The 25,850-nt window shown below is 50.7% G+C and overlaps 8 protein-coding genes across 8 annotated transcripts; 5 read left to right on the top strand and 3 right to left on the bottom strand.

The window, feature by feature from the left end:
- Positions 1–6,598: 6,598 nt before the first annotated feature.
- On the top strand, positions 6,599–7,753 carry MYCGRDRAFT_74111 (uncharacterized protein; the record flags this gene model as incomplete). The annotated part of the gene is made up of 2 exons (XM_003851055.1): positions 6,599–7,151; positions 7,206–7,753. The coding sequence occupies 2 exons, from the start codon at positions 6,599–6,601 to the stop codon at positions 7,751–7,753; spliced, it is 1,101 nt and encodes a 366-aa protein (XP_003851103.1).
- A 1,182-nt stretch (positions 7,754–8,935) lies between these two features.
- Positions 8,936–10,252, top strand: MYCGRDRAFT_24349 (uncharacterized protein; the record flags this gene model as incomplete). Its single annotated transcript, XM_003851056.1, has 1 exon — positions 8,936–10,252. A coding segment is annotated over one exon (1,317 nt), but the record flags the coding sequence as incomplete, so codon positions are not given.
- Positions 10,253–10,856: 604 nt separating this feature from the next.
- CYP-16 (putative P450 monooxygenase) lies at positions 10,857–12,483 on the top strand (the record flags this gene model as incomplete). Its single annotated transcript, XM_003851057.1, has 6 exons — positions 10,857–11,003; positions 11,068–11,520; positions 11,570–11,727; positions 11,783–11,950; positions 11,997–12,246; positions 12,298–12,483. 6 exons carry the CDS (start codon positions 10,857–10,859, stop codon positions 12,481–12,483), a joined length of 1,362 nt encoding a protein of 453 aa, XP_003851105.1.
- Positions 12,484–14,250: 1,767 nt separating this feature from the next.
- MYCGRDRAFT_74109 (uncharacterized protein) lies at positions 14,251–15,500 on the top strand (the record flags this gene model as incomplete). Its single annotated transcript, XM_003851058.1, has 3 exons — positions 14,251–14,795; positions 14,853–14,910; positions 14,959–15,500. The coding sequence occupies 3 exons, from the start codon at positions 14,340–14,342 to the stop codon at positions 15,498–15,500; spliced, it is 1,056 nt and encodes a 351-aa protein (XP_003851106.1).
- Positions 15,501–15,794: 294 nt separating this feature from the next.
- MYCGRDRAFT_60951 (uncharacterized protein) lies at positions 15,795–17,835 on the bottom strand (the record flags this gene model as incomplete). The annotated part of the gene is made up of 4 exons (XM_003850691.1): positions 15,795–17,402; positions 17,465–17,489; positions 17,540–17,576; positions 17,638–17,835. The coding sequence occupies 4 exons, from the start codon at positions 17,702–17,704 to the stop codon at positions 15,975–15,977; spliced, it is 1,557 nt and encodes a 518-aa protein (XP_003850739.1).
- A 252-nt stretch (positions 17,836–18,087) lies between these two features.
- Positions 18,088–20,011, top strand: MYCGRDRAFT_74103 (uncharacterized protein; the record flags this gene model as incomplete). Its single annotated transcript, XM_003851059.1, has 2 exons — positions 18,088–18,205; positions 18,258–20,011. The coding sequence occupies 2 exons, from the start codon at positions 18,088–18,090 to the stop codon at positions 20,009–20,011; spliced, it is 1,872 nt and encodes a 623-aa protein (XP_003851107.1).
- Positions 20,012–20,908: 897 nt separating this feature from the next.
- MYCGRDRAFT_110220 (uncharacterized protein) lies at positions 20,909–22,000 on the bottom strand (the record flags this gene model as incomplete). Its single annotated transcript, XM_003850690.1, has 3 exons — positions 20,909–21,134; positions 21,276–21,297; positions 21,357–22,000. The coding sequence occupies 3 exons, from the start codon at positions 21,554–21,556 to the stop codon at positions 20,961–20,963; spliced, it is 396 nt and encodes a 131-aa protein (XP_003850738.1).
- Positions 22,001–23,159: 1,159 nt separating this feature from the next.
- MYCGRDRAFT_74100 (uncharacterized protein) lies at positions 23,160–24,069 on the bottom strand (the record flags this gene model as incomplete). The annotated part of the gene is made up of 1 exon (XM_003850689.1): positions 23,160–24,069. The coding sequence occupies one exon, from the start codon at positions 24,067–24,069 to the stop codon at positions 23,173–23,175; it is 897 nt and encodes a 298-aa protein (XP_003850737.1).
- Positions 24,070–25,850: the final 1,781 nt, after the last annotated feature.

Raw genomic sequence — 25,850 nt, 5'->3', positions numbered from 1 at the left:
CTTAGTAATACCTCCGCGACATCTAGTATAGCGATAACCTCGAGCAATAGATCGTTATATACATATTCGACGATTAAGCTTAGATCTAGGCTAGTTTAACCGCTTTCGAGATCGACATAACGTTTAAACGTCTCGAACATCGCATTACCTAAGATAACGAGGTGCTCTTTATATGCGAAGGCGAAAGCAACTATAGTAAGATAACCTATAGCCTTATGCATAACCTCGGTAATAATGTCACTCGTAAGGTTACTAATTCTTTTCTAGTTTTCCCTCTTTGTCGCGTATATAGAAACTTCCGTAGGGACTAATTCTAGCGACGGCTATTCTATCGTGTCTTCGATGTACTTGCCCGGGTCCTTAGTAAGGAGCGGATTTATTAGCGGCATATCTACGGCCGGGGCTTTGCGTATGTTAAGAGCGACTAGTCCGGAGAGCAACATTTAGGTACGTAATGTTAAGGATACCCTCGCTAATAATCCTTTCTATAATCCTATCTATAACCTTAGCCGTAAGCTTATCCTTTAGTACCGTCCTAACATAATAGTAGGACTTAGTTAATACCTCGAGGATATTAAACTCCCTAGTTAAAACCTCGCTGGAGACTAGCGAGAACATCTACGAGATGTTCTTATAATATGCCGTGTTTACTTCTTTCGCAATATCGACGAGAAGTTCGGCAAGAACCTAGCCCTTCGGGAAGCTGTTAGCTAGATAAAGTTACTTACGACAGTAGTAACATAGGAAGAGTATTAGGGATTAGTACATACTTTGCGGGGTAGGTAACGTTACTAATGTCCTTACCGATAACCTCGTAGCTAACATTAAGTAGCACACCCGGATCCTAAAGTCGTAAATTAGGCACAGAATAAGGACAATAAGTACGTTGCGTATAGTATCTCTAGCCACTTTACCCGTATTCCGAGGGAGGTTTTGTTGTTTGTTTTTTGTTTGTTTGTTCCATTTACGTCCTTTTGGAGTCTAAGACTATGTAGGACGGCCTTGCGAACAAGGCAGTAGATCTATTTACAATCAAATTCTTTTGGTATTCTTTAACCTTAGGGGAAACCCCGTGCCTAAGGCAGGACCTGCAAGTAGAATCTGCTAAAGGACTTCAAAACAGCGCAAGACAAAGGAAATCAAACGAGTGTCGTTGTCTGCAGCCGGGGCTGCAGAATTTTCGCGCTGTCGTTGTCTGCAGCCGGGGCTACAGAATTTTCGCGCCAAGCTTTTTGCAGAATTTTCAGCGGATCCTTCCGCTTCGCACGCACGCTGCAAATTCGAAAAAAGGAGCGTAGAATGCAGTGCAAAAGCAGTGCAGAATGTAGTGCAAAAGCAGTGCAGAATGTAGTGCAAAAGCAGTGCAAAAGCAGCTGTCTAACTCGCTGCCCCCTCTTATCCTTAATATGCCTTTGTAGAACTATATACCGCTTCCAAACGCATATAGCTACGTAGGTTAATCGCAGAGTTGTAGATTCCACCGAGTTCTAGCTCTTTAAAGTGCATATATGCTTCCTTCGAGGGCGACGAAGTCTCTAGAGAAGGGACATGCGATTTCGGTTCGGATTTCGAGGAGGTGCGCGTATAGGGCAGAGTAGACTGCTTCTTCTTCTTCTTCTTCTCGTTCGTAGCGTAGAGGGCTATTCGTTCGAATCGTGCCGTTGTTCTGTTATAGCTTGTATTTCGATAGGAGGCGTACCTCTAGGTTGTATTGTTGTTATTATAAGGGAAGAGGGATTAACGGCCTCTCCAATCCTCCGGAGGAAACTTGGCTCTGCAACGACGGTATCGTCGCAGGTTCGTAGCCGGCACTACGTACAGGTGTTCCTCGTCGCCGACCTTCCGAGGGAGGTATAGCTTAGCGAACGCCCTAATACGAACTCTAATAAGCAATCGGGGTAGGTAGGCTAGTCCTTAGGGAAAGGTAACGTTATACCTAATGTTAGCGGTAATAACATGCGTAATCTTACACTAACTCCTTCCTAGGATATAACCTCGTCCTTACTTATAAGAATAGGAAGTTAATTAATGCTCGGGCTGTTAGCTAATAGGGAGGGCGAGCTAAGTATAGACAATAGACGTACCAAAAGGATCCCTCGGCACAGAAGCGGGTAGAGAAAAACCTACGACGTCTTAGTAAGGTTATTGCTAATGTTAAGGGTAACAACATCGCTAACATAGCTAGCGTTAAAACGCGAAAAGAAGTAGGAACAAGAGTAGGCCGAACGTCGTCGCCTTCGAGACGCCGCACGGAGGAACGGTAGTAATAACGACGATAACGACAGCAGCGATAATACGGACGACCGTACAGAACAACAACGTACGCGGGCGCAACGACGAAGAGACAACCCTAAAGTTAGACATCTAGATAATATTAGCGATAATAACAGCGGTAATAATATAGATAACCCCCTACACCCTAATCCTAATAATGTAGCTATAAGGTAGTTAGAGAATGTTTAAAACAGTTCGCGAGTCTATAAAGAGGGCCGTAGACGGGGTCGTTCGCGGGGTCGTAGACGAGGGAAAGCATCGAGCGCGAGCTTATTACGGACACTATAGTCGACACTACAGTCTAGTTGGACATTAGCATCGATTCCTTCGGCTTCTATAAGGCAGACTCCTACCTCTATCGGCCCTAATCCTCCCTAACTAAGGTATGTTGTTACCGGTAATATTACGGATGTTACTATAGCTAACATTAGGTCTCTAGCACTTCTATAGACACCGAATATAGGGACAACATGCTAGCTTATAAGCGTATACGTAATGCGGTAAATAAATCGTGGATTCGGGTACTTCTAGAAGGAAGGCCAGATCTAGGACTACTGCGTCTATAATGTTATCTATAGCAACATAGATAACATTATCGTTAAGATTACCCGCGATGTTAGACTCCTTAGTCCGGTTCCCCTTTCCTATGTCGACCGATAGGGTTAGGGTTATTAGGGATAAAAACGCTATTCTAGTTAATATTGTAGTATAAGAGCTATTTATTATATGTGTCGAGCGATATATCTAGTATATTAATAGCTGTATAGTATATAAACGCTACTCTAGTATATATAATAATAGATTAGGCTATAAGCGTAGTTTAAGCATTATTTAACGTCTACGAGATAGATATACTAGATTAACGCGTATATAGTATATATATAAGCACTATCCTAGTATATATTAGGCTACGAGCGTAGTTTAGGGACTATATACCGTTATATATAAACGCTATCCTAGTATATATAATATGTTAGGCTATACGCTTAGTTTTAAGACTATTTATCGTCTACGAGATAGATATACTAGACTAACGCGTATATAACTATATGTATACACGCGACCCTAATATATAATAGGCTACGAGCTAGCTTAATAAGTATCTCTCGTCTATAAGATAGATATACTAGGTTAACCCGCATATAGTAGTATATATATAAACACTATTCTAGTATATATTAGGCTACGAGCATAGTTTAATAACTATTATCTATATATATAAAATAGATATAGATAATTAACGCGTATAGAGCATATATATAAACGCTATTCTAGTATATATCGCGGTCTAAGAGCTATTAGTTATATATGTCGAGCGATTATAAGAAGAAGGACAACATAATGTTATTCGCGACCCTATAGCTAACATTATCGCTAATACTACGGATCCATATTTATTATAAACTAACCTTCGAAGATAAAGATAGAGATAAGTTAATTACTTAATATTAGGAGTAAGGTTATAGACGATCTTATCGTATAATTAGATTCGGGCGCTGCGTGCCGGGGTATAATAAAACTGCAGACTCCTCCTACGCTATACGCTCGCTTATAAGGTTATTCGTAAGGTTATGCTTAACCTTATTAGACACCCTAATTAATCTGGTCCCTTAGCTTCGGACTATCTAAGAACAAGTCCTAGCCTAGGTACTCCTTAATTTCGAAGCATTCGGCTATAATAAGGTTAGCGATAATATTACGGAGGATAACATAGATAACTTTACTATTCCTAAGATCCTTACAGATCGCGTACGGGAAGGCCTTATTCTAGATAGTCTTGTAGTGCGCTATAGCCTCGGAGTATTTTACCTTTAATAAGGTTAGTAATAAGATTACTAGTAATGTTAGTAATAAACTTACGTCTCCCTTCCTATAAATAACCTCTCCTCCCTTGTTACCCCTCTTCTTCTTCGACTTAATATTGCCCTTATACATAGGGAATCTAGGCCTGTTATAAGGTTAGCTATAATATCATCCGTAGTGTTAGGTATAATGTACTTAGATCCTACAATTTCCGCTAGCGTGCGCGCTAATTTGCTACTAGTTCTCGGATGTCTAAAGGGGTTTTTAGCTCTGCAATAATGTTAGCTATAAGATTACCTATAAGCTTATAGATAACATACTACCCGATAGTCTGCTCTCCCATTAGGATAACCGGCGTTTTATTAATATCTTCCTCCCGGCCGCGTTTCTTCGGAGTAGTAGGGCTGTAATAAGGTTAGCGATAATGTTAGGCGTAGGATTAGGTGTTATACACTATGCTAACAAGATTACTAGGCTTGCCGCTAGCCTTCTCTATAGCTTCGAAGATCTAGCGGTATTAGGCTAGGCGATAAGGTTAGGAAATAGTCGGCGGTAAGGTTATAGATAATGTTACCCTTAGTCTTAGCGATAACCTTAGACGAGTAGCTACGATCTCTACCCTTCTTATACTCTCTATCTCTACCTTCGCCTTAACTAGAAACTCGGATTCGATGCTAGTAATAAGGTTAGCTATAATATTAGGTATAACATTAAGTGAAATTAATTTCTTACTACTCCCCTTACGTGCTGCTTAAGGTTAATAAAGGATGTAGAGCGATCCTAAGAGGGTAAGGTTAGCGGTAATGTTACGGATAAGGTAATTAATAAGCTTACGTTGCATAGTCTCGCCTTGTCCTAGCCCGTTAACTTATACGGGAGAATCGACTTAAATCTATCCTTATCGTCCGAGCTAGAATCCTCCTCTAGTCTAACTGTAATAAGGTTAGTAGTAATGTTAGGGATAATATTAAGTAGAATAATATTCCCTACTTATTTCTACTACGTATAGCGGAACCGGTAGTATAGGGTTTTTCGCGTCCCTTAAGGTAGATAAGAACGCCTCCTTAGTGTACCTAATAATGTTAGCGCTAACCTTATAGCTAATATTAGTCTCTTATATACTTCTACTTCTTCGGCATTAGACAAATTACCTAACCCTTCGGCACGATTATATACTAATGTTTATCCTACCTAGAAGGTTAGCTATAAGCTTAGCGCTAAGGTTATAGATAATAGTATACTAGCTTAAAACTCTTGCCTCTAAACTCTAATCTATTGTTATATGCCTTAACTATCTTCTTATAGTATTTCTGTATAAGGTTAGCGATAACCTTATGTATAATATCCTATATATCCTTACCTGTTCCGTTAAAGCTAAAGTTTAAGACAACGGTCTCTCTTTCGCTATCTTGTTTTATGTAGGAATTCGGATCGGTAAGGTAAGCGGTAAGGTAAGCGGTAAGGTCGCGGGTAAGGTCGCGGGTAAGGTAATAGGGTCCTTAAAACTCTCGATTCTTAATAATGCTATTAAGATGTTAGTATTCCTATAAGGTTAATCGTAATGTTAGGGATAATATACCTATTAACTACCTACAGGGGTAGGTAGTAAGGTAGATAGTAAGAAAGTGGAAGGAACGGTAGAAGAAGGTAAGAGCGAACTTCTCGAATCCGCGCTAGTAGTCTTAGCATGCTATAGAATACGCACTAGTTTGATATATTCGCAGTAAATCCTAGCGCCTAACCTCATCGATAACCTTAAGGGATCGATTTTCCAGCTACCCCGCAGAGCTCGGCTTACAGTTCCGCTTTCGGCATGTGAGTTCCGCTTTTAGCATGTGAGCCGAAGTTTAGCGCTGTGAGCCGAGAGATTAGCGCTGTGAGGTCAGCAGGGCCCTGCAACAATACAACGACCATCTTGTTCTTTGCCTCGATATTTTTGTCCCGCGTCATGCGAGTATTGCTGGAAGAGAATGTTCATGGAGAACAGAGACGAGCTTCGCACGCAAAAATTGTCTACCAAAAAGCCGGCGCCATGCTTTGCCGGAAGTGCTCGATACCAAGGGCCTGAAGATCATCCATTGACCAGGCTCCATCTCGACAGAGCGATTTCATACTCCGGGGCCATCAGCTGAGAATTGAATGTATCGCATCTGCGTCTCGGAGCATGCCCCGGGGACCAGGAGGCATGACTTAGTCTGCCGTGCTCGGTGCCTCGAGCGATTGGCCTGACTTCATTATGTTCTATTCTGGCCGATGCAGAGCATGTGATAATCCGAGAGCCGACCCGCAGGGTTACGTCTACCTCCACAGAGTCATGACTGCCCACAGCCCCGCCGGTTCAACCAGGAGGTAGATCCATGCTTTCGAATGCGGGAATCCAGGCCCGAGCGGGCCCAGGGCTTCGTGAGGGGCGCGTTATTAAATGTCCCGCACGACTGTGGTCAGCATATGTGCGAGCTACCAGTCCAGTTCGGGGTCAAGATGTAAGCCTCATTTCTGCACCGAAACACGTACACCAGGCATGGGAGTAAACGAACTTGCTCTGTCATTTGTTCTCAACGTCGTCAGCAAGCTTCCTCTCAAGATTCGAGAAGGCGTCGCGATGCGCATCCCACCGATTGCAAACAATCCCGACAAGGTCCAACTCGCGAGTCTTGGCCATGCCTACTTCGAGCATCCCGATCTGGACCAATTCGAAGCATTCGCAGAAGACTTTGGATTTGTCGTCGAAAGGAAGGAGAAGGGAAAGATCTATTTCCGTGGCTACGGCAAGGATCCCTACATCTACGTTGCGTCTCAGTCCGCGGATGGCAAGCCACACTTCAGAGGTCCTGCCTTTGTCGCGCGATCGAAGGAGGACTTCGACAAGGCCAAGGCTCTCCCAGGCGCTCAACTTGGATCTTTGGCAGATGCCCCTGGAGGCGGCGAAATCGTCACTTTCGATCGTGCGGACGACACTTTCTTCCATGTCATCTTCGGGCAGAAGATGCGGGATATCGATGGCACTCACGCTCCAAGTGCGACTCATGAGGAAGTTGGACCGACGAATACTGCTTTCCAGAAGCCCCGCAAAGGTAAGGACTTGACCCATGGCATAGAATTCGAATGCGCACTCACGCCACAATTAGGTAACTTTCTCAGATTCCACGAGGGCGCGGCACTCATTCATAAGCTTGGACACTTTGGCTACGTCCATCGCAAGTTCGACGAGGAGCTAAAATGGTACACGGACAACTTCAACTTCGTACCCTCGGACATTCTTCATCACTGGGACTTTCCGAACATAGATGTTATGACATTCATGCATCTCGACCTGGGCAAGGAGTACTCCGATCACCACATCTTCTTCATGCAGCGCTCTCCGCCGGAAGTCACCAAGACGTATCTGCACCATTCCTCCTATGAGGTGGAGGATCTTGACACGCAATTGATTGGACACCACTGGCTTGCGAAGAAGGGATGGAAAAGCGTCTGGGGAGTCGGTCGTCATGTTCTCGGCAGCCAGATCTTTGACTATTGGCAAGACCCAAGCGGTTTCAAGATCGAGCATTACGCAGACGGCGACCTCGTGAACCAAAATACGGTGACAAAGCGAGACGTGGTTGGACCGTTGTCAGTCTGGGGTCCCGAACTTCCCAAAGACTTCGGCGATGATGGGACGCTTTTGTTAATTTAGTGTGAATCGAATGGTAGTCTCAGCTGCTGCAGTATCTCGTCCATCTTCGTGTGGAGCATAATGAGTGAGAGGAGTATCAGGATTGGACTTGTGGTGGTAAGCTTGGAGGATGTGGTGAATAGGCGTGCGGGTCGAGGGGAAGACATGCTAATCAGGCGTACAGATCAGTCGGCCAGGCATGCTAGATAGCCGTACGGGTAAGTTGGCAAAACATGCTGACCAAACGTGTAGGTAAGCTCGCAAGATCTGCTGGCTAATCGTGTGGCTACCGCCCAAGGTTTAGCTAAACAGGCGGTCAGGTAGCTCTCTTCGTCTCGCCGATCATGACCTCCCAGAACCGTCAAGGTCTCCTCCATGTACTGTCATGAGTCCCACATCTCAGCGAAACGGGGCATGGTGGGGCACAATGATAGCCCTCAGTCCGCACAACTATACATCATGGCAGCTGACCAGAAGCAAAGGCTTAGGCCTCAATTCAAGCAGACATGGAGCAAGCACGTGTGGTCATAGTTGGTGCTGGGCCTGCCGGTCTCGTTGCTGGACTCTCGCTGGCACAGCAAGGTGTTGCGGTTAGTTCGTTCGCAATAATTCGACGTTCGGCGCCCTCAGGATTGCTGACTGTCCGTCCTAGAACATCATTTTAGAAAAGGAACAAGACATCGTCGAAGATCCTCGCGGTGTCTATCTTGCTGCTGATGCTGTTCGCATTTTGTATGCCCTTGGACTGGGTCCCAGCATGTCAAAGATTGGCCATGGTATGTATGCAGTCTTGACTTCAATCATGGTATTCCTGACTTCCAGCATAGAACTCCAAGCGGTCAACTTCCACACCACGAGCATCGTCAACAAACCTTTTCACGCTTTGGATGTGCAACGAGATAGTCTGCAACAGGCAGTTCCGACTGGTGTACTGCAGATTCAGCCAGCATTGGGTACGTCGAATATGGCTTACGAACAAATGCATGGTCCGTTTGTGGATTTCAGGCGTTGACTCAATCTGCAGAAAAGGCCCTGCGTGATCAAATAGCGGCCAGTGAGCTCTGCGAACTACGGACAGGCTGCGCAGTGCAGACCCTTCAACAGGAAGACGACGGAGTTGTGATCAATTACCAGCCATCTGATGGCGCCTCGAAGACTTTACGGACAACGTGGTTGATTGGAGCAGATGGTAAGAGAGGTGTCGTTCGCAAGACGTTCTTGGAAAAGGTGGCAGACATACGACAGATCAACACGGGTTATCGTTATGAAGGAACGTGGGTCGCCGCAAACTTGAAGATCAGACTGCCGACACCAGACACCCATCCCGACTTTCCAGCGTGGAAACTGGGTCTCACACCACAAGAGGTCTACGATCTGTTCTGGCCGAAAGGATGGCATTTCTGCAGTCCACCCGGAAAACCCACCGCAACCGGACGGTTCGGGCCATACGAGGAGAGGATGTGGCGCCACGAGTTCCGACAGGATGATTGGAATGCTGAGACCATGGATGCTGAAGCGTTGTTCTGGGAGCATCTGACTCCTATGATAACTCGAACCGAGAGCGGTGATGGGAAATCCTTCGAACGGCCCGCGGTATACCCGCAGGATTGCATCGAGATCCTGCGCTGTCGACCCTTCACATTTACACACAAGATTGTCAACCGCTGGTATCATCGCAAGACTGTGCTGATTGGAGACGCTGCTCATGTCTTCCCACCGTTCGGTGGTCAGGGAATTGCAAGCGGAATTCGAGACGCACATCAGCTGGCATGGCGTATTGCTCTGATTGAGAAAGCGGCGGGCACAATAGAGCTGCCGTCCGATACAATACTCGAAGCCTGGGCTAAAGAACGCACTCAGAGCGTCAAGGACGCGGCCTTTTTAACTAAGATGAACGGCAGCTTGTGCAACGACGCAAACCCTTTGGTGTTCACAATTGTGTCCTGGGTCGAATGGGCCATCAGATTTGTGTTTCCAGCCTTCGAAAGTTACGATCCGCAGGCAGACAGCGAACGCAAAGGCATGCGAGGACTCGCTGGAGGATTTTTCCTCTCCAAGTACGGCGGCGGGCTGAGGCTTCCCCAGGTGTACGTGGACACACTGCTAAAGGGCACGGTGCTTTCGGACGATATGTTCTTGTCCGCTCCCTCTCCAATGCAGGTCCTTGTCCTCGTCAGAGGCAACCACCCTCCGACCTACGGACGCCGCACAATCAAGGACTTGCTTGCAAAACATGGGATACCTCATGGTGTCATCTCGCCCGATGCAACGTCTATACTCAGCTTGAATTCGGAACAGCGCCCTGAAAGTATCGGGTCATACGCAGAGCGAAGTGTGCGCAAAGCTTCATTGACTCCGCTCAAGCGTCTGAGCAAGAGACAAGCAAGAACCGGATACAGCATCGACGTTTTTGACTCCCGTCTCGGGGCTGGGACCAAGTACGTAGTCGTGCGGCCAGACTTTTACATCTTCGCGACCGCTCGCAACGATAAGGAACTGGATCTGTGCTTGCAGGGACTTTGTGCATTGCTCAAAACTACATAGTCTCCCTATCTACGGTTGCGAACAACTTGTATGGACACCCCAAGACCATCTTATCATCCATTACCTCATGGTGACATCGACCGGGTTCTGGATCTTGAAAGCCACTTGCAATACCAATTGACGAGGACAAAATCCCGCTTGACGATTTGCCCATACAAAGTGCCCCACACGAAGTGTCCCACACAGTCGTGCTGACCATGGTTCGTATTGGGGATGCTCCCTGAAGGCGGAGGGTTCGGCAACTCTCACAAGGAGAGCCTCATCAAGACAATCCCACACCGGATCGCCGGCACTTGAGGTAAGGGTGGCTCGATCGTTGTGATAGTCGGTCTCGTCCCACACGCAGAGAGATCATATACTTGGAGAGGTCTTTGTCACCGTGCTGTCGAACACATCATCCTACTTGCATGTAACAAGGTTGTCGTCCTCATCAATGATCTCCTCCCAACTGCTACCCTTGTCGTTCGTGGCGCTCGCCCTGTTATGGCTCGGTGTACGGCTCCAGAGACTGCTTCGGCATGATCTTCGCAACGTGCCTGGGCCATTCTGGGCCAAAGTATCGGGCTTGTACCGGCTGTCAATGGTCAAAGGAGGCAGCGCTCCAGCAGAGTACCGCAAATTGCACCAGAAGTACGGACCGTTTGTGAGAGTCGGGCCAAACCATGTGGCTGTTTCTGACCCGTCCGCCATCCCGATTATCTACGGACTCGGAAGCAAGTTCTTGAAGGTACACATCACTGCTTCCCTCTCTTGCCATTCATTTTGAGACAGTCCTGACAGAATGTCAACAGACCGACTTCTACAAGACCATGGTACCGTCCTACGATGGCAAACCAATGGACAGCATGTTCACAGCCAGAGACCCGGCAATTCACAAGTCTCTCAAAACTCCTGTGGCATCTCTGTTCGCAATGACAAACATGAAGAACTACGAGGTGTACGTGGACGAGTGCACCGAGATATTCGCAAACGCCATGCGTGATCTGGAAGGTCAAACAGTAGACCTGGCGATCTGGCTCCAGTGGTACGCCTTTGACGTTGTCGCTGGGATTACATTCAACCGGCGATTTGGCTTTCTGGAGGAAAGGAGAGATGTGAACCAGATGATCGGTCAGCTTGATGAAGGCATGGACACTGTCAAGGTGTTGGGCTCTTATCCCGTGCTCGACCGACCGGCCAAGTTACTCCTTCGCCATGTGTTGCCGTTGCTTGGCCGCTACGATCCTTTGATCAAATTCGTGAAGGTGAGTTGCTTTTGATGTGTATCTTGCAGGATGTTCTGACGTTCATTAGATGTCCGAAGAAGAAATCGCCCGCTACGATAACTCGGTGAAAGACGCAAGTCGGACGGATTTCTTGTCGCAACTTCGCCAAAGGGAGGAAAAGCTAGTCGCGGCGAACGGAGGAGGAGATGCGAAAGCAGAGATTCTCAATCACTTGAGTAACAACTTGTCGGTCATCTTGCGTCCGACACCGTCCGACAACCATGGCTGATTTCTCTTCAAGGCTGGCTGGTAGCGACACTACAGCGATATCACTACGAGCATGCTTCTATTACCTCATAAAGACGCCCCGCGTCACTGCCAAAGTGAGGGAAGAGTTAGAACAACAAGAGCAGCAAGGCAACATTTCGAACCCGATCAAATTGGAGGAGTCTTTGCAATTGCCCTACATGTGAGTGAAGGCCAGGCACAACATCGATCACGCTGACAATGCTCAGGCAAGCAGTGATAAAGGAGGCAACCCGATTGCATCCTGGCGTCGGCTTCCCGTTGGAGCGCTTCGTCCCGCCTGAAGGTGCAACAATCTGCGGCGTTGAATTGGCTGGACTTACGAACGTGTCAATGATGGCACCCGTAACGCAGGTCGATCCCACTGTCTACGGCGAGGACGCTCAATCGTTCAGGCCGGAACGCTGGCTCGAGTCCAATCCAGAGCAGCTGAAGCTCATGGAAAGATCCATGTTGGTAGTAAGCTACCACCTAGCCTTCACTTTTAACAAGCTCTAACAAGACTCCCAGTTTGGGCATGGTGCGAGGACCTGTATTGGTAAGAATATATCGGTGATGGAGATGGGAAAGTTCATTCCTCAGATTGTACAAAAGTTCGATATCGAATGGGCATCGAAGAATGCGGAGTGGAAAACGAACGCAGCCTGGTTCTGGAAACAGACCGATATGCAGGTCAAGTTCAAAGTCCGGAAATGAGTACGGACACTGGAGTCTCGCACCGGTGGTTTGTCTTACCACAAAGGCCAAGCAGAATGCAAGGTATCTCTCATCAAGCACGACTCAACGTCGACGCAGACCCGACAGCTCATGCGCGGCGATTCTGAGCAAATATCATGCGAGACTGAACTTGCTTTATGGGAGCCATGATCTCTGTCCGACGTCAAGAGCAACGTTCAAGTCGTGGTGTACGGGACGTTGCCGATGGAAGACTCAGCCGGTGCAAGGCGGAGGCACAGGAGGTAATTCATGCTTTTTGAGTCCATGATTACTATCGGGATATTTTCACTGTTTGATGCTACTCAATTCTCGAGGCGGCACTGCATTGGGTCGGGGGGCTGATACTGCTGGGCCTCGCACCTTCCGTATTTGTGTAGACGTAGGTGGGAGCTAACGCTGTACGGAAGGAGTAAACGCCAAGAATTGCCTAATTTGGACGAGAGCATTTTTGGAGGCATGTTCTTCGGCGGCTACTGTCAACCCTGTTGGACGACCTGCTGTGCAAGTAAAAGTTACCCTGCAGGCTTGAATGTCTGGGCATGTTGTGATGCTGTTCATTTGGCTGCTGACGGATTGGAGATCGATCAGATTTGAGACCCCTCTGCTACGAGCTTTGTGGCCAGGGATATAAACGGCAGAGTTTCTGCTCTCAACCAATCACAACGCTTCAAAGAACTCCGAATTGGTCTAGTGTAAGTGACACAAGTGTCTACTTCACTTGGGGGTGACTGCTGACAAATTACAGGGCTAGGATTTCTCGCTCTCAAGGCTTAATACCTGTGGACCGAGGAGGCGTAAGACTCTCCGCGTGTCACTGCCTTCACACTCGCATGCTAACACTGGTAACAGCGGGGTTCAATTCCCCGATTCGGAACAACAGCAGTCTCATGGAGCTCTCTTTTTGGTCTCAGTTTCATTTTGCTTAGTGCTGGGCCTTACGAAGAGGCGGTGAGCTTCAACTATGGCCGAGAAGACGACAGCCAGCTCCTGTCCATGCCGGGGAATAGTGAAGCAGCCATATTTTTGTTGATGACGATCTCGATTGAAGAAAAGTCTCTCTCCGCCGACGACTACGGAACATCAGGGTCATATACACAAGTTGATCTCTCACAAACGCCGCATTGACGTTCAATACATCTTGCAAAGTAGTATCGCCGAGCATGGAGACGACACAATCCGAGCCCTGGACAGCTTCGTTGAGGTGCGGAACAGGGCCATCGCTTATGGACCCCTGGTATACCATATCTTGACATTGGGGTTGTTGTGAAGAGGCGATGGGATCTTGGAAGGAGTACGAACGATCGCTCGGATGCGATGGCATTGTTCTAGAGCGAGGGAGAGGAAATGCTGACCAGTGTCGCTGGTCGCTCCGAGGACAAGAATGGTAGACATGAGGTCTTGAGAGGAGGACAGGTCGCCGAGGTTTGCCTGGAACTATGAGTGGGATAAGCGAAGAGATCGGCTAGAACCTCGGGCATTCGCATGGAACATAGTCTCGCGGCTCGAATCAAGTATTGTGTGGTGCATGGAGCACTCCTTGAATAAAGCTTGATGTGTCTGCCGTGTACCTCAAGATGATCATGGTGACGCACGGGGCCGATCCTTCAGGATTGACATTGCAGGCCTTCGCACATTCGATCGTGTTTGGTTCGGTCTGCGAATCTCGCTCGGGCTGCAGCTCGGGCATTATTAGTCTGACGGCGGAGCAAGAATTCGCCCGAGAGAGACCATGATACTTGTAAAGACAATATATGAGGTGGACTTCTCGGCGTACTCGTTCTGCACGTTGAGCAGTTCAACACCATCAGCACTTTACCTGAAAACACCCCATTCCCATGATGCAAGCGGAAACAATATCGCCACCAGCGACAATGCGTGTGTGGAGATACTCATCCACCGATGGCGGCCTGGAGAACAATATCAAACTCCACTTGGACGCACCTCTCCCGAAAGCCACCAAGGACGGGCATCTCATCCAGGTCCTCGCCGTGAGTCTCAACCCGGTTGACTACAAGCCTACTGAAGCCTTCATCGGCAGATTCGTGGTCAAGAAGCCAGCGACTCCAGGCTTTGATATAGCCGGCCGCATCTTCACTCCGGCCACCAATTCACGAGACTTCAAAGCTGGTGATCTCGTGTTCGGCGCTGCCAGCACCAATCCTCTTGCCGGAGGAGCCATCGCGGAGTACATTGTTGCTCCCGCCTCGCGTATTGTCCATCTACCGTCCGGCATCTCGCCGATTGAAGCTGCTGGCATTCCCGTTGCCGCGGTCACCGCTCATGATGCTCTCGTTCGTGCTACTAAAGTCTAGTCGCCGGTTCACGGGCTGATCCATTCTCCTGAACAGATCCCATACATCACCTCAGGTAGCCGCGTATTCATCAACGGAGGCAGCGGAGGCGTCGGTAAGGACAACCCAACCACTTTCCGTCGTCCAGGCTGACCTCTCCTAGGCACCTTCGCCATCCAGCTTGCCAAACTCCTCGGCGCGCACGTCACAGTCTCCTGCTCAACCCGCAATGTTGCCCTCTGCCGCTCGCTCGGCGCCGACAACGTGCTCGATTACACTACTGGTCCACTTCTCGCGCAACTGAAAGCTGCCGAGAAGCCTTTTGATCATGTCGTGGACAATGTGTTCAGCGATCCGGAGTTGTACTTCCAAATGCACAAGTACACGACGCCGAAGGCGGTCTTTGCCGAGGTCGCAAGTGGACCAACGCTGTCGTTTGCAAAGTTTGCAGCTGGGGCATTGCTGGTGCCGAAAGTTTTGGGAGGCGGACGAAGGAAGTTTGTGGTAATCGCAGCGGACTTGAAGGCCGAAACCTTGAAGGAGCTGGCCCAATGGGTGGCTGAGCAGAAAGTCAAGGTTGTGGTTGACCAGGTCTTTGGGATGGAGGAGGTCGTAGCGGCGTACCAGAAGCAGAAGACGGGAAGGGTGGTGGGAAAGCTTGTTGTTGATGTGGCTGGTGAAGCAGGGAGACCGACGAAGCAGTGAAACGCCCGTACTGAATGCCTGTAACAATTGCTTGTAGCTCCATTCTCCAGCTCGAAGTGCACGTTCTTGGTACGGCTGAGTATGTTCGCGCTATATCCAATCAGCATGTGTCTGGCGAAGGACGGGCCTGCAGTCTTCGAGGACATATATCGTAGTAGCCAGTACAGCATTTGCATTGTCAGTCAGCGCAGGCACCAACATCCCCTTGTCCAAATGCGAGGCTTGTCAGGTAAACCAAGACGGTGGCGAGTGCGAGACGCATGGATACGACCCAACAGTGAGACGGAGCTACTTGTTCGACAACTTCAATGATGGTCGGGATCCCAAGCATCTGTATACTGCTGGTACTGGTCCTCTCCCTGCTCTGATCGCGAATGTCCCGGTCAAGGGCGTCTTCAATACTCCCCTGCGCGATCAGCACTGACCGCTCACTGTCGTCCATACCTACAACCTCGCCTTCTCACCATCATCTAGTCAGTCAACCATAATCTTTCCCTCCAACTCTCCAAAGTGTTCGAAAAAGCTGTCGAACAAATTCACGCCATGCTCCGCATCGTACGCTCCGCACGTCTCCCGAATCGAATGCATCGCCAACTGCGGGTTTCCGACATCAATTGTCCTCGCACCTAGTGCAGCGCTGAGCATCGGTCCGATCGTACTGCCGCAGCGGGAGTCATTCCGCACCACGAAGAGTTGAAGAGGGACGCCAGCGGAAGAACTCTTCGCTCCAGGAAGTTGGTAATGAGATGGCTTCGCTCGCTTCGCGCATTCTTGCAAAAGAACGATTCCAGGTGCGTTGGTGGCGTAGCGAACGTTGGCATTGACTTTGATCACGGTTCCTTCGTTCATATGAGGGCGGTGTTCGCTTTCATACTTGGCGCCATAGTTGGGGTTCACGGAGTGTGCCATATCGGCACTTATTAGAAAGCTGGTGGACAAAGTCTGCTCATACGCAGTGCTGTTGTCGGCACCAGCATCGCTATGAGAGACTTTGTCATAGCTCTTTTCGCTATCGGTCGAGGATCCAGGAAGGCAGGATAGGCGACGGATGACTGCGGGCAGCATGTTGGAGTCGGCACCTTGAGCGGATTGTGAGCCAATCTCTTCGTGGTCGAAACAGGCGATAAGGCGGATTGTTGGATCGTCCTTGAGTGCGGAAGTGGAGGCGACAGATTGGATGAGACCTTCCACGGCGCAATAGGTCATGCCTAGGTTGTCCAGACGTGCGGAGAAGACGAACTCGTCGTTCAAGCCTCCAATGCATGATGGCTGAGTGTCGTAGAGCACCAGTTCGAAGTCGAGGATATCATCCGGCTGCACGCCTGCCTCCTTGGCAATCATTGAGATGAGGTATGGGTGGTGTCTCTGTGTGGCCGTCTTGAGCGGTTCATACTCGGCATTCTTCTCTTTCTCGCCTTCCTCCGTTCTGATCTGCTCCGCCGTCTTGCCAGTTCTATTCAATTCCGCCGATACCAGCCCAGTGATCGGAAACAGCTGATTCTCCTTGTTGAACTCAAATGGCTCGGATCCACCAAAGTGCACCGCCAAATTCGGTATCCTGAGGATCGGCTTGCTGATCCGGACGAGCTTCTGCTCCACCAAGCTGTCCTTTCCCTTTCCCTTCACCATGACTCTTCCTGCCACGCCCAAGTCACGGTCGAACCAGGTGTGCCATAGTCCTCCGCCGTATGTTTCCACTCCGACTTGAAGGAAGCCGTCAGCTGATCGCTTCGAGACCGGTTTGATTCGTAGACATGGCGAGTCGGTATGGGCGCCGACCATTCCCACAGGATTGCCTGGCTTCCATGCGCTGCCGATGGCGAAGGCGACGATCGTGCTGGTGTTGCGAGTGAGGTAGTATTTACCGCCGGGTTGGAGAGTCGAGTTCCAGGAGTCGCGTTCCTGCGTAGGGATGCTATGGTCAGCACCTTGATGTCCTTGTGCATGCTCGGAGCTGTGATTACCTTTATCTGCTTGAAGCCAGCCTTCCTACACAGCTATCAGTATGCGAATTTGACCTCAGGTCTGGAAGCACATACTCAAGGCGGAGCTTTGCAGAGTGCACGGCGTGGAAAGCTGTACAACACAGTCAGCAATGGAATCGCCTAGCCACTTGATCCACCACGGAGGGTCGTACGGGTGGGAGAGGCGTTCAGAAAGTCAACGAAGTCCGCTGGTCTCTTGAGAGCTTCCTGGCTGGCCATGTTGACGAATCGAGGCGCGGATGTGGTGTATGTTCTTGAAGAGGAGGAGATAATGGCGCTCGCAGTGGAAACGACTGCCGGTAGTTTGGTCGTAGTGCGTTGGGTGAAGAGGCCACTTGCAAACAGTGAAGGCATGTCACGGTGCTGCCAGAGACGACGAAGCTTCCCGAGCATCAACTTCGGCATTCCAGCTAACGACAGTAAGGTATAGCCCTCCGTAGTGACATATCCCCTCATCCCCGCTTTAGGCCGTTTCGCAGCAGAACGCAACACCGTCGATTACTCGCTCCACGGTCCGAGGCACGATGCCTTCCACTGTTTCCACAAATCAAGCAGACATCTCTCCATCATGAAGCAATATACACCCGCATCTGAGCCACACGATGGCATCGGCTAGTCGGACGTTCACTGCGGCAAGCGGCACAACAGGCTTCTTCCAGGAGAATCCAGTCGTGCGCAGTGCCTTTGAAGAAGACGAAGCACTCAAAAGAGTGTTCAGATGTATGGCCGTACGCTCTCCGTGAAGATGATCTTCATGCTGACCGCATAGCAGTCTACCTCCCTTCGAGAACTCAGAATGCCATCTCCTCGGACCTCAACAACATCAGTAATCTGGTGCTGTCGAGAAAGGTCCTCAACTGGTGTGCCGATGCCGAACGCAACGTTCCGTACATTCGCAGCTACGACTCTTGGGGCCGCCGCATCGATGATCTGGTAACATCGGCAGGGTGGCAGAATCTTCAAGCGATGGGTCAAGCAGAGGGAATGGTAGCGTGCGGTCATGAGCGGACTCATGCTCAATACAGTCGAGTGCATCAATTCCTGAAGGTCCACATCTGGACACCGAGTTGTGCGTACACGACATGTCCTGGTGCCATGACGGACGGAGCGGCGAGGTTGCTCTTCCTGCAGCTGACTAAGGGCAACTCCGAGCTGGGCGAAACGGAGAAGGAGATCTTCCGGAATGCTTACGATCGACTCGTCTCCCGCGATGTTGAGAAAGCATGGACCTCCGGCCAATGGATGACTGAAAGACCTGGAGGAAGCGATGTACAAAACACCGAGACTCACGCAACTCTAGCTCCTGCGAATACTCCTATAACCCTCGACGCACATGGAGACCAGCTCGGTCCATACTCAATCTCCGGCTTCAAATGGTTCTCCTCCGCAACCGATGCCAACCTGACAGTCCTCCTAGCCCGGGAGTCAACAGGCGTGATTTCAGCTTTCTTTGCACCAACCAGACGCATCCTCCCAAACACTACCGAATCCGAGTTCAACGGCATCAGCATCCAGCGTCTGAAGAACAAGCTCGGTACTCGTGCCCTGCCAACCGCAGAACTGGTGCTCAAAGACATGCGAGCCTGGCGAATCGGCAAGTCTGGACAAGGAACCAGGGAAATCAGTACAATTCTGAACATCACGAGGGTGCACACGGCTGTTGGCGCGGTGTCGCAGTGGGGAAGAGGACTCAGTATCGCGCGGGCGTTTGCGAGAGTTCGCAAGGCGAGAGGGAAGTTGCTGATGAATACGCCTGCGCATGTGAGGACGATGGCGGAGCAGCATGTGCAGTATCGGGCTATGATACATCTCACATTCTACGCTGTGGCTTTGCTGGGACTATCAGAGCAAGGAGCAGGATCGGCAGGGCAGGACTCGCCTTGTGAAGCCTCATGTCTGGCACCGAGAGAAGCCGTGCAGTCTCTATTGCGGCTTGTCACTCCGCTGGCGAAGATGATGACCGCAAAGGCTGCAATCGCCGGGCTGGCAGAGTGTATGGAGAGTCTGGGAGGAGTGGGATATCTGGAGAATGAAGACGTGGCCTTGAACGTGGCCCGGTTGTTCAGGGACGTCAACGTGTTGAGCATCTGGGAGGGCACTACCAATATCATGGCGGATGATCTTGTGCGAATTGTGAAAGGGTCGGCGGGCAAGGCGGTGCTTGATGCTCTCGGCGGTGTTGTATCGACGGTGCTGGAGAAGTGGAGTAAGCAAGCAAAGGCCCAACTCTGGGCTGATGCGGTCCGTCCGAACTGGTCCCGGCTACGAACCTCGATCGAGCAGAGTGGCCGCGAAGATCTGGCCATCGCAGGACGGGAGCTCGGACGAGATCTGGGTTGGTTGATCTGTGCGATCTTGCTTGGAGAGGATGCACTACACGACGGCGCTGAAATTGCAGACGAGATCGCTTCGAGATGGATCTTGCACGACTCATACGAGAGTGGACGAAGCTGGAAGGACAAGGCGATATGGGACAGAAGGATTGTGTTTGGCATGGACTCTGTTGGGCCAGTAGCTAGGCTTTGAGATGTCCTTGCGACCAGAAGCATCGTTCCACGCCTCAGTCGCGCCTCCTTCCAAGAGATACAGACAAACTTTCACGCCCGAGCGAATTCGACGAGGCCAACGGGAGGCTAGCAGGCTGAGGTCGGCGTCTTGCAAAGAAATGAGCAATAAGTGTCGCTACCGGATGACGAAAGCTTCTGAAGCAATCTGGAAGGCTCTGCTCCAGATTGCTCTCCGCTTCCGCGAAAACTCATCGACTTGACTGACCTCAACCGGAACCCAATCCACCAAGATGTCCGCCACTCACAGCCACGAGCTAGCTCCTTTGCTTGGAGAACCCTTTGCTCGACACTCAGGCGGAAGGGTCAGTGTTCTCACGCAGACAGCAGATTTGTGCTAAATGCGTGTTGTTCAAGCAGACACAAGGCTATACTCGAGCAACATACTCTCAAGGCCAACGACGCCGTCCTGACCGACAAACAGCGTCTATCGATCTTTGATGAGCTGGTGCAGCGTGACACGAAGCTGGTGGCTTGTGGCGGCGCCCAGAATACTGCTCGCGGCGCTCAGGTATGAGCCCTGTGATGCAGTAGCTTTGCCAGCCAGCGAAATGACTGAAGTCACACCGAGCTGCAACTGACATGATTCAGTATATTCTCCCAGCCGAGTTTGTTGTGTTTCTGCAACGTTGTCGTTGAAAGACACTGGCTCGCGTGTAGAAGACAGTCTGTACAGCGCCAACATTCAAAATGAGGCTTAACAACAGAGGACGCAAAACCTTGATGGACGAGCGTACGATGTGATGCAAGCAGCAATGACAAGCCTTGTATTCATTCAATACCAATACACTCCTCCCAATGCCAGTCTTCCCTCCGTCCGATGTTCTCCGCATGTCGTTCTTTCGTCAGGCAGGCAAAGAAGCCCTCCAGTGGGCCTCGTCCTCCTCTGTATTCCATGGCATGCCCGAGATCTAACCACAGACCCATACGCCGTTGCTTTGTGGGGGGTCGGTAGTGGTGTCGTCGTGGCAACTTTCTTGATAATAGTATTCCGGATTGGGGATTTGAGGTTGGTCGACAAAATCGTAGAACGTGTTGTAATCGCCTGAGCACTTATCGTGGTTGTAGAGATCAGGTTTGTAGGCCTACCAGACATGCAATGTTAGCGGACTGCTGGAGCTGGAGGAGGAGGAGGTGGGTGCAAATGAAGAGAATGGTCCTGGGTACGTAGCGGGGCGCTGATGCTGACGAAAGGGACGAGAAGGGAGAAGGTTCTGAATACGTACGCAAATCCAGTGGTCGTAAACCCTTCCCAGAGATGGAGTGTTAGCATGGATGGTCGGACGGCGGAGAAGATTGGAGCTCACTTCTCAAGCGGGTGCCACTTGGCTTTCCTGCAGACCCGAGATTCATAGGGTTGACCCTCCGCTGTTGCCGGCCAGGCGATGGCGTAGTTTTTCTTAAGATCGCCGCTGTTGTAGCTTGCGTCGTCCGGCAAAGCACAGGTGCCCGCAAGAACACCGGTAAGGAGCGGTGAGAGGGCCAGCACGACTTTGATGCCGAGCATGGTGACGTTGGGACTGCGTGGAAGCTGCTAGATGCGGGCTGAGTGCGAGTATGAGTGCAGGTGGGTGCGGGAATCGGCAATGGTAGTTGAGCAAGTGGCGGTTGAGTGAAGTGGGAGACCAGCAGAACGAGGCGGAATCCAGACGAGATTTGTACCTCTCTGATCACTGTCACGGCGGCGCCGTCAGAGTGACCGTCATCGATCCACGCGTGCGGACTCTCGGAGTGGCTGTGAAGGTGTGAGAGCGTGTCAGCGTCGCTACCGGGCCGACTGCAAGGATTGGTACTGATTTAGTAGCCAGACCTCGAACCTGGTTGCCGACCTGTCCGAGCCAACGTCAGTTCGCAGAATCTTCGATCACTGCATCAAGAGGGCTTCGGTTGGCTTTTCGATGAGAGGCGCTATGCCTGTATGCAGGACAAAGCCTGTTCAGAAGGTCGGCAGGTCAGCGCATCGGGGTGCTCTCACTGTTGCAATACAGGAATATGCCTCAACCCCCGACCGCGAGGACGGCATCGAAGGTTCGTATCGACCGTTCGGCTCGTTTACGGGAACAAGGGTATGCCTGGAGACGGACTGGCCCTCTTCCTGGTAGTCAGGCCGCAAAACCTCCAGCCTCGTCTTCACGGGTAACGATTTCGCTGTGAGTCTCGATCGATCGTCCCTTCATCGAAGTAGATCCACGTCGTCAAACCTTGCCGCAGAGGTCAGCAGATCAGCTTATCCAGATCCAAGGCAGCCCGGTTGATCTCTCCTCCACAAGCCATACCGCTTCCATATGGCAGTCGCATCCACTGTACCAAAGTGAAGAGAAACCTCGAGGTTCGAAGTAAGAAAATCGTACGAAACACTTTGAGATTTTCTCGTCCCCTACATCGATTCATCCGTCGATTCTTACTCGCTTCCCGCTCCATGTAACACCCAACCACAACGCTTTTCCCTCGCTGGGATGTGCCACGCCGCTACCATGGGTTCGAAGAAGAAGTAGATGCGGTCGTCCGTCGTATCGCTGCTACTCATACATTATCCAACGCAAACCTCCTGAGCCTCCGCACGTCGACATGTCAATCTTGCGCTCAACTGACATCGCAAAGAATGCGTTCGAAACGGGATGGTGCAGTCCCGGAGTTCCTTCGGAAGCTCAATTGAGCATTGAAGTCGAAGGTCCTCCAGCCGGTTGACCTTGTAATTCTTTCCAATTTGCGCAAAGGATACCCGAAGGTCCTGATCCAAATTCTCCCACATCTATCCGCCTGTCTGCAAAGCCACCTTCCAGAGGACAGAATTTCATTCGACGTGAGGTCAAAGCCACGCGAATCAAGCAACGAAACAAACGGCAGCGAAGTCGCAGAAAAGTGCAGAAATTCCAAGGGTATCGAGGGATGAGAGTAAAGAAGCCATGTAGTCGCAAAATCGATAGATCGTCCAATCATGCATATGCGGTAGTCATGCACTTTCCAGCAGCGCATTTCATGTGTCCGGTGGCGGTAGGAAGAATAGCCAGATTGACGTCAAACAGGTCTCAGTGCAGAGAAAGCCGGAGCCGCAAGTTTCGGTCCCAGAGGATAGAGCAAGAGTTCCCGCCGTAGCATATAGCCAACCAACTCTAACCATCTTCATCCTCGCCCATAAAGCCCAGCACCTTCGCCATCATGACCACCACCATTCGATTTGACAGGTGCTGGGGGCAAGTCACTTCGACTCCGGGCATGGCCAATCTTCGGGGTGGTCTCGTTGGAAGTTGTGCCAATCACTGCATCATCCTTTGCGTGGCGCTGCTCCGCAGCCGAAGAGAGACTGCCGTTCGCGTGCGGCTTAGCACCGACTGGCATATATGTCTGAGGCTGCTTCGCCCGACCGCTGACAGTGGCGCCGCTGGTCATTGAGCGGCTATCGTCGTGAGAAGTGGTGTGCACACTGCCACCACCATTGCTGTATGCGCGGGAATCGGAGTTCGAAACGTTCTCGGAGGAGTCACCGATGGTGGTTGCCCACTCGGAGCGGTTGGTGGCGGACTTGTCATCGCCGAGGGTGGCGGCCCACATCGACTGGGTGAGGGATTTGTCGTCGCGGAACTCGCCTTCAGGAGTCTTGTAAGATTCGTGGTGGGAGTTGTGTGGAGGTTCGAGGCCGGCTTCTACCATCTCTTCGATTTTGAGGTAGTCTTTTTCGGTATAGCAGCCTTGCCAGCAGTGCCGCCAGTCACCTACGAGATAATTGAATAGCCAGCGCTCGAGGTTCAGACAAGGACCAACGCAGACGGCGAGGTTGTTGAGGTCCATCTTGTTGACTTCCTTGTTGGTGAGAAGCAGAGAAAGGTGGCAGGTGATGGCGAAGAGGAGGTAGTAGTTGTAAGGTGGGAGATCGGAAAGGGCATCGCGGAGGAGTTGTGAAGCCGGTTGACCGACGTTCTTGTAGTTTGGGTTTTCCTTTTCAAGCTGGACTGCCAAAGACTTTTGTAAGCTGGCAGGCATCATTTCGGAGGGAAGCTCGCGCAGCCACGCCTTGAGCATGCTGGCGATCTCATTTGTGTCGATCACTTCTTCCGATAGAAGATCAATGTCCAGCTCACTGTCGAATCGACGCTGCCAGTGCTTGACCTTGGGTCCACTGCCAGGGATGCGGTAGAGCCCTTCTTCTTCAGCATTGGTGTTAAGGAAACTATTGCAAGGTCAGCGGCGCTTTTCCAACGTGTAAATCACCAGCATCACTCACTCGATACATCTCCACGGTAGGCTCGGCATCCAATACTCTGTCTTGTCGCGACAACCTGACAGCTGCTTGCTAATTCGAGTGATGCGCGTCTGTTCCACCAGTGGCAGGTTGATGACCTTGATCCTATATTCGTTGTCCGGCACATCTTTCTCGTGACTGCTTGTGCTCCTACCAATCTTTCCCAGGCGGTTGAAAAAGCTGCCACCTCCAGACTTCGCCTTGGACATGACATTTTTGCTGCCTGCTTTGAAGCCACCTTTCGGCTCCTTGCCGTTTCTCGGGTAGGATGTTGAGAGGTTCTCCTCGCTGTCGGTCGGTACGGGTGTAGCGCGCTCTGCAGACTTGCCACGATTGTCCTTCTCCTTGCCTTTGCCGGTCATTCTGGAATCCGACCCTGGCCAATCGGATTGCGTTGAGGCTGTGTTCGCTTGTCCTTCAAATGAGTCTTTGCCAGTACTTTGCGACTTGGAATGAGAGTCTCGTCGTGAGATGGACTTGGAGCGGGTCATGCCTATGCGGAAAGACTTGTCCTTTCGTTTCGTGGCAGTATTTTCGTCGGTCGGCTGGTGCTGCGTGGAGGGTCGTTGATCAGGAGTAGCTCCTCTGCCGCCTGACCGAGAAATGATATTAGTAGAAGTTCACCGGGTGATGTGCAAATACAAAATAAATGGCGTGGCTGGCATTGTTGCCAAGCGGAGGTGTCGCCGTCGACAACGCAATGCACAATGGTGAATGGTACCGCATGTGATCGCCAGGCTGCTGAAGTCACGCGCGCATGCGTGTCAACTCTCACACGCGCGAATGAGAATCACACATCACTGAATGACGCCGTACTGCCCGAGATTGTACTCACCGTCCGCTGATTCCCTGCGCATATTTTCGTCACTCCCCACCAGACTCAATGACGGTGTACTCCCTGGATTGTTCCTCAGATGGTATATCTTCGACACACTGCTCGTGTTCGGCCTGTATTCTTCCTCTTTCTGCTTGCTTTGCCGACTGTCTTTTTCCTGATCTCCCTGCGCCGGTCGACTCTTGAAGCTGCTGAGGAAACTTCTGCTGGTGTCGCGATTACTGCTGTGGATCGGCCGTGGCGACGTGGGCGGAGACTGCAGTTGGGTGGGTTGTTTGGTGGGAAGCGGAGTTAGGCCCGCTGCTATGTCGTGTTCGAAGCCGCCGCCAAGTGAACCCAGGTCGACCCCTTGAAGTGTCGCGCTGGTCTCCGGGACGTTTTTGGCCTGGAGGGTGAGTTCGCCGGGTTTGGATTGACGAGGCATGGCGGAGAAGTTTAATCTATTGTAGGCGTGGAAATTGCAACGGCCGATTGAATGCTGCAATGGGTCAGCGACCCAAGACTTCGGGATCGAAGACAACGACGGCACCGGTGACTGGCAGGTACAGGCGAAATGCAAGCCGGGCGGATGCGCTGCGACGGCGGCGCCCTGGAGGCAGAGGACAAAGTATTCCGGACCGGGAGATTGCGCAACGAACAATGCGAAACAAAGAGAGCGCTGCAGCAATGGGCGCACCAGCAAGCGGTACGGCTGTATAAAGTGCCGGCGGGAGCGGAAGTGTACCA

Source organism: Zymoseptoria tritici, chromosome 7 (assembly GCF_000219625.1).
Source record: "Zymoseptoria tritici IPO323 chromosome 7, whole genome shotgun sequence".
NCBI lineage: Eukaryota > Fungi > Ascomycota > Dothideomycetes > Mycosphaerellales > Mycosphaerellaceae > Zymoseptoria > Zymoseptoria tritici.
This window is presented reverse-complemented; position numbering and strand designations above follow the sequence as displayed.